The 12,702-nt window shown below is 42.6% G+C and overlaps 1 protein-coding gene across 1 annotated transcript; it reads right to left on the reverse strand.

Moving 5' to 3' along the window:
* Positions 1-401: 401 nt before the first annotated feature.
* LOC147437508 (protein TORNADO 1-like) lies at positions 402-5,408 on the reverse strand. Its single transcript, XM_086487024.1, has 7 exons — positions 4,386-5,408; positions 3,563-4,277; positions 3,275-3,307; positions 2,899-3,175; positions 2,676-2,754; positions 1,614-2,544; positions 402-1,527 (listed from the first exon to the last, which is right to left on the reverse strand). Exons 1-7 carry the CDS (start codon positions 5,332-5,334, stop codon positions 1,353-1,355), a joined length of 3,159 nt encoding a protein of 1,052 aa, XP_086343150.1. The 5' UTR covers positions 5,335-5,408; the 3' UTR covers positions 402-1,352.
* Positions 5,409-12,702: the final 7,294 nt, after the last annotated feature.

Below are 12,702 nucleotides of genomic sequence, written 5' to 3' on the forward strand. Positions count from 1 at the left end.
TAGGGATGGTCGTCCACAACAATGTCTATCCATTTCTTTTTTGGGATTGGTAACTACAATCTAGTCATTTTTCTATTGTTGGCCTAGGGAGTTATAGCTTGCTTCCACTTAGTCATTCATCTGATAATGTTTCTATCCAAGTGATGTCTTCAATGTATTTATCGCTTGATGGTGTCTTTCTGGGTACTCTTAGGAGTTATATTGCATCTCTATGAGTTATGCCCAATGCTCTTTCCTAGCTCATCAGATGAAAGTATCAAAAGAATGAATTGAAGTGGTCTCAATTCTTTTTAATTAAAATACAATAGTTGAGCTGATTTGCTTGCAATTATCTTTAGAAAAACTACCATAGTTTCTAATCCCTTTTTTTTTTTTGCAAAACTCACAATGGTGAGTAAATTATATTAGCAAAACCAAGAAATTAACAAATTCAAACCATGCTCATACCGAGCCATGGCGTCTCCCAGATACCACAAATGCATCTGTGATACATCGGCTGACGGGGGGCCAAACACTTGTATCACCTTGGAATGCCGTTGGAATTTTCATTGGAACATATGTACACCCCAAGACAATGAAGAACATATTCAGCAATGTCTTCTTTTATTGTAACAAAGGTGACATTAGGAAGCTTTGGTTATTTTGCCTTCTTTGTCAGTTGCACAAGATGCAAAACAAGGACTTCCAAGAGATCTCAACAAGCTTCAAATCTGGGATGGTGTTGCCGCTTGGGCGTGCATTCATTGGAAGATATACCTACTGACGAATATTCTGTGCAAGAATGCTTTCTCTTGGATTTGCATGGACTATGCTATTTTTAATGAGTGTGGAGTGAGGGCTTCTCTCTATATACAGCCACCTACACATCCATGTTATAGACATGTGGCACTACGCAATGCGGTGGTGAGCCAAAAAAGTTCATAATGAGAGTGTATGCTGTGTGGTATGCTTTTGAAAGTACCGTTAGTTTTAGGCTATGGCCTTTGTTTGACATGCAGTCTCATAGAGTGCATGATTGCACAATAGTGTCAACAATTACAAATCCAAGCAGCTCTGGGCTACTTGGAATGCGCAATGAGGATTTCTATTGAGATGGATTACATTTGTAGATAAATATGTCAAGTAAGGACTGGCAAAGGATAGCATTTAAAACGATTTATAATGGAAGGAACAAAGTGCAAAGGTGCTTTTGTGGCAGGAGGTTTAAATGAAAGAGTAGCTGTTTTAGGATTGCAGCAGGACTAAGACTCTGAGGCCCCCTGAGGGCAATGAGCTCTCACAAAAGACTCATATTTTGCTTGGTCACTTATTAAAAACTCAATTGCCATAATGCAAATCTTGGCCCTCTCATTTCATATTGGGAAGGGAACCCCTCCTGAGTAGTGCTTGTCGCACACCCATGCAACTCTTGCATCAGCATATCGAATACGGCGGAGACCGAACTGTGTGTAGATTTGGTCACCCTTGGTGCATTTAAAATGAGACAGAACATCAAAGAGCCATTGCTGGCCTTTTGGAAAATCCACCCTGCAGCCCAATAGCATTACCACAAATTGAACGTGACTTCAATACACCATTGACACTTCACTCTTCACAAAGAGGGTTCATCATACCTTGATGGAGAATGTATGTCATCTATCAGTTCCAAGGACATTGCCGACGAACCAAATGCTTGGGCGTCTACTATACCAGCGAGGACACAAGCGAAATCTGGAATGATGTCCCCATAACCAACAGCTACATGTGCACCAATCTTGGCAACAACTTGGGCAACTCTCAAGAATCCATCGATGTATGATAGACCACGCTTGAGGAGCCCGTCATCAAGTGTTGCTATGCTTAAACCATGCTGTCCATCCACATGACACGGTTGATTGCGACACTCACACAAAAGCTCCAATCGCAAATTGTGCAAACCAGGAATGATTTTCAATACTAGTCTACGCACACTCCGGACATCTTGTGTCACAACACACATTCTTGGCAGCTTTCCTGCTTCTCCATCCTCAAGATATGTGAAGATTTCATGCAGCTTTGACAACACAGGGCGCCGTAGGTCTTCCACTTGATGAGCCAACTGCATGAAGCCCCCCCTTGTCATTACTTCAACATCACACAGCTTATCATAGATAGACTCTCTCTGCCTATGGGATGGACTACTACCAAACTCAGGCCTTTGTTGTTCCTTGCAAGTTCCCCTGTCACCTACACCATCAGAAAGCTCTAGCAATACATGGCTCGCGGCTTCACTCAAGCTAGCTCTGTATGATTGAACCAGCTTGGTAACTTCTTTCTCCCCCAACAAACTCACTACCAAATCATCTACCAAGGTTTCTGACTGCCAAGTGTAGATAATACTCCCAATGCCATCTCCCGAAAACTTTATTCCTTTGTTTTGTATATGTTTCACCAAACCGTCTCGCAATACCTGTATCAGAACCGCCTTCCTATCTCTTGCTTCCTTGAGTTCTTGTATACCAGCAGGCTGTATCACAGATTGTACTAGGTTCACTCCTGGGATGCCTCTAGAACTGCAAATATCTTCTTCATTTCGACCATCACATTTTTATGCAGCCACTCCAAAGCTTTGTCCAATGAATGCATAGAGGCAACTAAGACATCTATAAAATTGTCTTGTCCCTCTAATCTGCAAAACTCTACAAAGACTCTTGCACCTTCAAAAGCAAATGCCATTACATCTTGGTCAAGATCGACATGTATCTCTTGGGTGGAGAGGTTGTTGTGGAAGGTGACCTACAAGAAGTTTCATGGAAAGGCAAGCTCTCTCTCTCTCTCTCTCTCTCTCTCTCTCTCTCTCTCTCACACACACACACACACACACACACACACACACCACGAAAGACATAGTTGTGACATGAACCAAGGGAAAACTTGTACCTGAACCAAGGGAAATATTCCGGGTGTAAGAAACGTGCAATTGGAATCTGCAACTGACCACCTTCTCCCAATAAATGAATATGTTGCACAGCTTTCATCTAGTTTAAGATACTTGCTTGGCCGAATTCTCCCCCTAGCACTCGATAGGGTTGCCGGGATAAAAATATCAGAGTCCTCTTGGTTGTAGTCCCTTGGGCAAGCCAGCCGCAGGCCCATTAGAAGTTTCACCACGGCATAGCCCGAAACCTTGTTCAGCTCATGGGTTTTTGATGGCCCCCTGATCATCAATAATGTACACAATGAATAGTGCAGACACTATCCATGACTGCAAAAAGGACAAGTCAGTAGACCAAGAAAGAAATGCTTCCAAAAATACCTGACCCATGAAAAATCCCACTTGCTGACCGGCCTTCAGCTCATTTCCTTCTCAAAACAGCTCTGTAACAGTTGGAGTGGGAAAAACACTTGCTCTGAGTCCAAAAAATCCATATTAAAGTGTATAAGCTCCCCCATAATTTTTTTACAAAACCATTGTGTGTCGATTACCACAAGCTCAAGGGAAGGAAAATAAATCAAATCTCCAGTACTACTGAGAGAGAGCGCAACCACCTCACACATCTCTTTAGATTCAATGCCGAGGTGCTTTTGGCAAAGGTTGTGAAACCTTTCTTTGGTAATCAAAGGAGGAATTTCTCTGCTACAGATAAAGTTCTCAAACAGCTCTCTTGCCTGGACACAAACTTTGAAATCGTCGGGTGCCTTACTCAAAATTGTTTTAGTGCATTTAAATAAATGCGATGCAAGCTTTGACATATTCTGAGGATCTCTCGCATCCACTTGGAAGAAACCTGCTGCATCAAAATAGATATACTCTTCGAATTGTTTCTGCAATGCGCTACAAGCATTACGCAACCATAGTCTCATATCTGGAAGACCAAGATCTGCCCTGGTTATAACAACAATCACGTTGGGTTTGAACAATTGAGATTTACTAGTTTTGGAAGCTATAAATTTAAGCCAATACTTCAAATCGGTTTTGAATTGGTCGAGGTCCTTTCTCGCTTTGCGGCCTCTAACATCACGTTCAACTTCACCATTTGCATGTATTTTGAAGGGATTCCAAACATACAAAAACGGAGGGGGAGTGGCTCTATCATTAAGATCTGGAAGCATGCTATCATGAAAAGAATGATACTGCAGCTGGCCAGCCATATCCCAGATTGAAATTCTTACATGCTCTTGTTGGCTTTCTACAACAGTCACTTCTATACCACGCGTTCGGTCTGATGATCTGATGCTACTTATGTGGCGAGGCAGAAACCATCGAGAAATCGAGCCTTTGCTCCACTTAGCCAAAGACCTAGATATTGAGGTCTTACCTGCAAGCCATGGCATGATAAACAAGAGACAGTATTCTTATTGAATGTGCCAGTAAAAGGCACCATAAGCTCCAAACATTATTGAGTTGGCAGACACAACACTAGTACCTGAATAGGGAAGGCCGCATAGGTAGAGGCGAGTTGTCGATGGCCGTACAGGCCCCATGCCTTGCGCCCTTAACAATTTCACTCGCCCTGCATTTTGTGCATTCTTTCTTAGCTGCTCTGCAATTGCAGCATCCTCTTCTAAAGGGGTGCCCACCAGATCAACCTTGTGTAGAACACCATTGCGCCGCAAGCTATCGAGAACAACAGTCCTTGGCCATGTTTCATCTCCAAGGGACCGAGTTAGAGACAAAGAGGAGAGGGAGAGGTTGTCCACTAAAGAAGAGAAAAGATGATGGACATGCGAGGGTGTAAGTGGAAGTCTGTATAGGGTCAGGGATGTCAACGAGCTGAGAGATGGTAATACAAGGGTTTCCACGATGTAAGGACATGATCTTTCGTAAAAGGACCGAGAAGAGACAGCGATGGAGAGAGTTCGAAGCGATCTGTTGTGAAAAGCTGGGGCCTGTTCCATCAAAGAAACATTGAAGAGGACAAGGCTGGTAAAATTGGAAGAGGAGAGGGCATGGCTGAGGGCCTTCTGGTCAGCGGACTTAGGTGCGCGGAGCTGACAGAGGCAGAGAGTGGAGAAAGGCGGGATGGACGCAAGAGCGTGAAGCAGACGCTGACGATCCTCTGGTTCTGCGAGCTCGGATAGATCAAGCAGCAGAGCATCAGTACCCCAATTTGGGTGGTCTTCCTCGATGAAGCTGAAGACAAGGTTAACATATCGTATAAGGGAATCAAAATCCTCCATTAGCAGAATGGTCTTGAATGCCAGGAGAGGCCCTTCGACATGGCCAGCTTGCTCATTAAGAGAGGAGAGGGTAGCAAAGAAATCAGCTGCATTTTGACAGCCTGCTGCTTTGAGAGCAGCCCTTGAAGCTTCTCGTGCAGCCGCTAGCACGTCTGCTTTTCTTCGACCTGCGCTCTCTCCGCTACCAATATCCATCACAAAGTAGTGGTCTGCTCTCGAAAGATGAACTCGTCAAAGCTAAAGGTTCTCACCCAATTCTACCTAATAAGGTCCAATTTTGACTCTCCCAACTTGTCCCAAGATGCAAACCTTCAATAGTTTTGTGAAGGCCCAAGTAGGGGGTACCCAGCTGCAAAAAATCAAAAAATACATCATTAGTAGCCAAGACAAAAGGGAAGGGAAATTATGAGGGTGAAAGTCGATCTCTCTCTCTACCATCACACGTGGAGGAAGACTGAAGCGGTGCCATGCTCTCTCTCTCTCTCTCTCTCTCTCTCTCTCTCTCTCTCTCTCTCTCTCTCTCTCTCTCTCTCTCTCTCCCAGGCGCGTCGGCATCTGTGAACAGCAAGGGGCAGGGCGCGGCTGGGCAAGCTGTGTGTGTGTATGTGTGTGAGGCTTCAATGCAAGAGAAAAGCGGTAGATCCAAATGCAGCATGAATCTAACGCATAGGTTGAGGAAAGGGCGAGGAGAAGTGGGGGCAAGAGGAGCATGGTAGGAGGCAGCAAGAAGATCGAGCCATGCGACACGCACAGGGGAGCTAGGCGCTGCAAGGTGTCGAGCGAGAGTGAAGGCAACAGTTGACCGAAGACCGTGTCCGAGCTGCATTCTGTGGTAGTTCTTTTTTACTGTGTGGGCTGCATAAATGACAAGCCCGTGTTGATGATGGGTTGGTTATGGGAGTCGTCCTAATCTTCAAATTGTGCGTGTTCGATCCTCCCTGACCCTTTTAAAGCGTTGAGAAAGCTACGTTCCAAGCAAAAGTTGGGAGTGCGAGATTCGGAGGAATCTCCTCAATGATTGAATAAAATAATCAACGAGGTAGTATGTGGTACACATTTCTAAACAGGTGATACACTTTTTGAAAATGAAAAGAAGAGGAGATTCTCCTCACGCATGTAAAAAGGTCTCAACTACGGAACTCCATGTGGATGGTTGCGCATGCAGATGCACATGCAAAAGCCCATGACGGGCTATAGTCCGGGCCTCTCTCTCACTCTCCATCCAGGTTCAGCCCATGACAAGCTGCAGCGACTCTAATGTCTCGCCATTCGACAAGTTGCAACCTAAGTCTCTCTCTCTCTCTCTCTCTCTCTCTCTCTCTCTCTCTCTCTCTCTCTCTCTCTCTCTCTCTCTCTCTCTCTCTCTCTCTCTCTCTCTCTCTCTCTCTCTCTCTCTCTCTCTCTCTTTCTTTCGCAGGTGGGACTTAACACAGTAGGGTAGGAAGAAGAGGCGCGTCAGAGCCTTGAGATGTGAGAGAAGAGGAGGGGCAGACCCTTCTCTCTCTCTCTCTCTCTCTCTCTCTCTCTCTCTCTCTCTCTCTCTCTCTCTCTCTCTCTCTCTCTCTCTCTCTCAGGTCGCACACGCCAGGGCTTGCTTGTGTTCTGCGCCTACAAGCAATCGGCCAAAGGAGACTTTTGCGTTGAAAGATTCGAAGGCATCTTTCAGTTAATGAATTTATTTTTAAATGAGCCAGTAGGGGTCTAGATCTCAAGAAAAATAAAAATTCTTTCAAAACATATCAAGTGCATAAGATAAGTGAAGGGTTTAGAGCCTCGTCTCGCCTAGCGCAACAGGGGGCTAGAAGTAGAGCCTTTTTCATGCGCCATAACCACGATAAGTGGTCACACAGGCATGGCCGAGTCTGCAGCTGCAATGTCCGTGGCAACTTTAGAGTTCCTTCATGTTGCCCGACAACCTGCACGATCTCAATTATTTTCGTTTTGGGCAAAAAGGGGATTGGAAAAGCTCATTGCACTGTAAAATCTCGCTTTGAAGCAAAATTTTGCAAGGGTTTGGAGCGGTTGTGTGGAGCCGCTCTATGTGTTGCAAGCATTTGGCGAGACTAGTCTATCACGTGCTTACGAAGCCTCAATATCCTACATGCACTAGGTGGGATGCAGCTCTTAGTTTAGGAAATGATAAGACAAATGAAGGTGGAAAGCAAAAAGACTAATGAAAATGAAAAGTCAAAAAAGTCAAAAGATGAATGAAGATGTAAAAGTCAAGGAACCTTTTATATCTATATAAATAATCTAGTATGTGACCCGCGTGTTGCTGCTGCCCAAGGAAACAATGCCTCTATTCTCATAGGGCTATCTTCTCTTCCAAGTGGAACACTATCAATACTCTCTTCCTACACGTATAGTCTATCGCATCTATAAAAGTGATGCATGACATGACCTCTTAATAGATGCTGCAAAGCATTCTTTGATACCAAGATTGGAAGCTTCTCATAGACATTATTTTTCATGAGGTGCTAGCCCTTGTTCAAAAAACTTAGGAGTGCTCTAATTCTATTGGGTGTGTGTGTGTGTGTAGAGAGAGAGAGAGAGAGAGAGAGAGAGAGAGATTCCTCCTTTTGGTCTACCTTGATTTAGCAATGCTACCAAGATTGATTATAAAGATTAGATAAGTTAGCATGGTGTGAAGAGATGAAAGCTAAGAGAAGTCAATGTAATAATAAAACTTTTTTATAAATGGAGTGGGTTTTAGGATTGGTTTCAATAATAGGAACGCAATTGGATTTAATGTCTCTGCTCCATTCTCTTACTTGCTTCTATCCTTGTACGTATGTATGGATGTATGTATACATATATATCTATATGTACACATAGTACACACACCCACATCTACACACACACACACACACACACACACACACACACACATATATATATATATAGAGAGAGAGAGAGAGAGAGAGATTCCTCTTTTTGGTCTACCTTGATCTAGCAATGCCACCAAGATTGATTATAGAGATTAGATAAGTTAGCATGGTGTGAAGAGATGAAAGCTAAGAGAAATCAATGTAATAATGAAACTTTTTTTATAAATGGAGTGGGTTGTAGAATTGGTTTCAATAATAGGAACGCAATTGGATTCAATGTCTTTGCTCCACTCTGTTGCTTGCTTTTATCCTTGTACGTATGTATGGATATATATATATATATATATATATATGCTTGAAGCGAAGATTTTTCACATAGATCTTAAGGCATCTTGATATGTTCCAATTATGTCTGTATGTATACATAGCGCGCGTGCACACACACACACACACATATATATGCTTGAAGAAAAGATTTGTCACATAGGTCTTGAGGCATCTTGCTATTGTTCCAATACAATAATTATGACATTCAAAGATCCCTCTAGTTAAGTGACGATCCCAGGTGGACATTTAAAAAGGAAAAGCGAACTTTTTTTCATTTTTTTGAAAAGAAAAGTATAGATGGCTATGATTGGTCTCCCTCTCTCTCTCTCTCTCTCTCTCTCTCTCTCTCTCTCGCGCGCGCGCAGCCGTTTTTTTGACCTAGTTGACAGCAGTCCACTTTTTTTATCATAACTTCTTCATCCGAACTCCGATTTGGGTGATCTATAGCCTCAATCGAAGAGCACGAAGTCCTCTACGCATCGATGTAAAGACAGAAATTTTCAGAGTTATGGAAGGTGTTTCTGTAGCAGCATTTCCGAAGTGAACAGGTTCAACAAAATTGATTCTCATCTCCTATTTTACATACAATGTCTTCCGGCACTCGCAAGGGTTCTTCTTCTTCAACAAGGTCCACAACCATTGTGGAAAATGATCCAAAATCTCCTAAGTGTGGAGATAGCAACACAACCACCCAACCAACGACATCGGAAATCATGATCATGGCGTACTTGGTATCATTGCAAGAGACCGTAAACAAACAAGGCGAAGACCTACGAGCACTTGCAATGGAGAATGGCACACTAAGGGTACTTGTGGTTGAGAATGAGAATCTCAAGAGGACACTTGAGATGCAAACAACACGTTTGATGCAACTTGAAGAGGAAGTCAAGGAATGTAAATGCTCTCTTGTGGACTTGAATGCTTTGAAGGAGCGGATGAGCAAAGTAGAGCATGACCATGTATTGAAAGAGGAGAAATTTGACACTATGAGCCGGGATGTATGCGACATGAAAAATGTATGCACAAACAAGTCTTGGGCTTATGTATGTGATAGCAATGTGGTTTCTAATTCCTCACTCATGCAAGCTATGGTTCAAACAAAGAATGTTGAGAATGTGGATGTGGAGGAGTTGAAGGAACGGGAGCGACGTTCCAAGAACATTGTTATTTGTGGAATTTCCGAAGAGAAGTTAGAGACACCTCCTTCTCTTGCCATTGTTATTGAAGATTTCTTCAAAACTCACTTTGGCATGTCCGGAGTTATGGTCTATGGAGCACATAGAGTGGGGAAGCAAGGAGCTCCTCGCTCAGGAGAACGGCCAATTGTATGCACCATGCCGGATGAGACCAAGCGAAAGATTATCCTTGATAATAGTTGGATCTATTTGAGGGATACAAAATGTTTTGTATGTGAAGATCGCACTATTAAGCAACAAAATATGCGTCGCAAGGCATATGAGGAAAAGAATAATAAAAACAAGGAGATCTCTCATGAAGAAAATGTGCCCAAGGAGGAGGCAAGTCTCTCGAGCAAATAGGGATGCGTGACCTATGAGACCGAGTTACAATTGAAAATATGCTTTTGGAATTGTAATGGATACCCATGGAATGCGGGGGTTGGCATTGATGAACTAACAAGCAAACCGATGTTGTACTTCTTGTTGAAACTTGGGAGCATGATACACAAAGGATTAACGGCTTGGAGGATTACAATGTACATTCATTGATGTGGTCAAAGAATCTCAAGCAACGAAGAGGATAAGGAGAGTTAGCATGTATGGTTAAGAAAGGATTGGAAGATTTTATATCAGTTGTGAAAGATGACAAGTACAAACGTTATGTATGGCTGAAAATTATGACACCAAAAAGAGCACCCATTTTTGTAGTCGGTTGCTACATTCCTCATCATGATTCTCCCTTTATGCTTGCATGGATAGAGATCAACCATTTTCTGACTTGGAAGAGGACATTGCTTATTTCAAAGGTGAAGATGATGTTATTGTATTTGGGGATATGAATGCTCGCACAAAAACATTGCAACATGATACTCAACAATTTGATATGCCATATATTTCAAGGGAGTTGGAGGAAGTTCACTTGTATGATCGTACTTCAATGGATGAGAAAGAGCCGGATCACTATGGAAAGTTACTTTTACACATGTGTAATAGCACGGGTATGCTCATTGCCAATGGTGTATCTTTGTGGAGTGGAACCAATGGATTTACATGTAGGAGACATAATGGGGATAGTGTGATTGACTATATGCTACTCTCTGAAGCCATCATGTATCGCATAAAGAGTTTTATGTTTGGTCAATGGACCCCGGAATCCGACCATCGCACCTTATGTATTGACCTTTCATGTGGAGAAGCAACTAAGCATGATAATCTCAGCCAAAGGAAAGAGAAGTTATCACTATGTATGGATTTCAAACGGGCACCAATGTACATTGAAATGGTTGAGCAAAAATTACGGATGACAAAGCTTCAATGTGATGCACCATTGGAAACTAAATGGGAAGCTTTCAAGAAAGCTATTTGTTCTTGTGCGGAAGAATGCTTTGCCATAAAGCATCTCCATGGTATCAACAAAGATAGATCACGCAAAAGGTGGTTTGATAAAGAATGTCAAGATGCTCGAAAGTCCTTGATAAAGGTTGATCCAACTATGGACAAAGACAATTATCAAAGTCATTTGCATACATACAAGGCATTGATTCAAAAGAAGAGAAGAAGATGGGAAGTAAAGCAACAAGAATTTCAAGTCCAAGAAAAGGCACATGCATGTGGAAGATTTTGGAGAAACTTGAGAGGCAAGCGGGTTGAGAATTTTGGTAACTTGAGTCTAGTGGATATGTACACACATTGTAGGCAATTATATGAGCAAGCAAATACTGAAAAAATGCCATTTTATGCTTCACTCCCATGTATACCGTTTTTTTTTACTATTGAGGATGTATGCGGTGGGCTTGAAAAGTTGGCCACTCGCAAAGCGGGAGATCTTCAAGGTATCAAGCCGAAGATGATCAAATGGACGGGAGATTTTACCCATGAGTGGATGTATGATATGTTCAACCTTGCACTTCAACATGGTATGCCTTATGATTGGAGTACTAATTGGGTTAAGCCTTTGCATAAAGGAGGGGATGTAAAGAATGTAAGCAACTACCAGACTATAATGATTGGGTCTCTTATGGCAAAGTTGTTTGGGTGCATAATGGAGATGAAATTGAGTGATTGGGCTGAAGAGAATGACAAGCGTGCAAAGGGACAAGCGGGTTTTCGTCGATGCCATAGCACCATTGATCATCTTGTCACTCTTCGTGTTCTCATGGAGGAAAGTCGGTTGAAAGGCAAGCGATTGTATTGTTGTTTTGTGGACTTTAAGAAAGCCTTTGATATGATTCCACGTAACAATTTGTGGAGAAGGATGGAAGAACTCCAAGTGCCAAGTGAGTTTATGCTTGCGGTTTCTCGAATCTATGAGAAGGTGATTTGTCAATTGCGCATGGGAAGAGAAATTTCAGAAATTTTTGTAAGCACTATTGGGGTTAAACAAGGATGTCCATTGTCACCAACTCTCTTTGGTCTATGCATTGATCAATTGGAACAAATGGTACTTGACTTTATGCAAGAAGAAGTCATTGAAGAGGTCACTATTTGCAATGCGGTAATCATGCTTTTGTTGTATGCGGATGATGTAGTGCTTCTAGCACACACTTTAGAAGATGCACAAAAGCTTATGGTTGTCCTTGAGAACTTTTGCTTGCATAGTGGGCTGATTGTAAATGAATCCAAAACAAAGGTTATGCTTGTGAAAACTAACCATAAGGAGAAGCCATGCATTGTGTACAACAACGAGACACTTGAAGTTGTTGAGAGCTTTAAGTACCTTGGCCTTGAGGTTCCATCCAATCACAAGTGGCATGAATGTGCTATGCGTCGTTTGGAAGCGGGAAAGAGAGCATATTATGCATTTGAGAACATGTGTAATGCGGGAAACATCAAGTGTTGGGTTCTCAAGAAGTATCTTTTTGATGCATTGGTGACACCGGTTCTTCTTTATGGAGTTGAAGTGTGGGGCGGGAGCATCTCAAAGTCTACTTGGAAAGAGTTTGAGAATGTCCAAAAGTGTTTTCTTACAAACTTTCTCCAAGTTAAGACACAAACACCATATATGCTCCTACTTCTTGAGTCACGATCTCTTCCAATTGAGGTTATGGGCATGGAAAGGGTTGTGGAGTACATGATAAAGATGCGTCGAAACCCCTCACATCGACTTCCTACAATTGCATGGGAAGCAAGCAAAAAAGTTCAAAAGACGCATAAAAGCAAGATCTTGAGCACGGGATGGATGCAAGACATAAAGAAGTGGTTTGGGAGATGGGATGCATTACACTTGCTAC

This window comes from Adiantum capillus-veneris, chromosome 17 (assembly GCF_014529385.1).
Source record: "Adiantum capillus-veneris isolate H3 chromosome 17, ASM1452938v2, whole genome shotgun sequence".
NCBI classification, from domain to species: Eukaryota; Viridiplantae; Streptophyta; class Polypodiopsida; order Polypodiales; family Pteridaceae; genus Adiantum; species Adiantum capillus-veneris.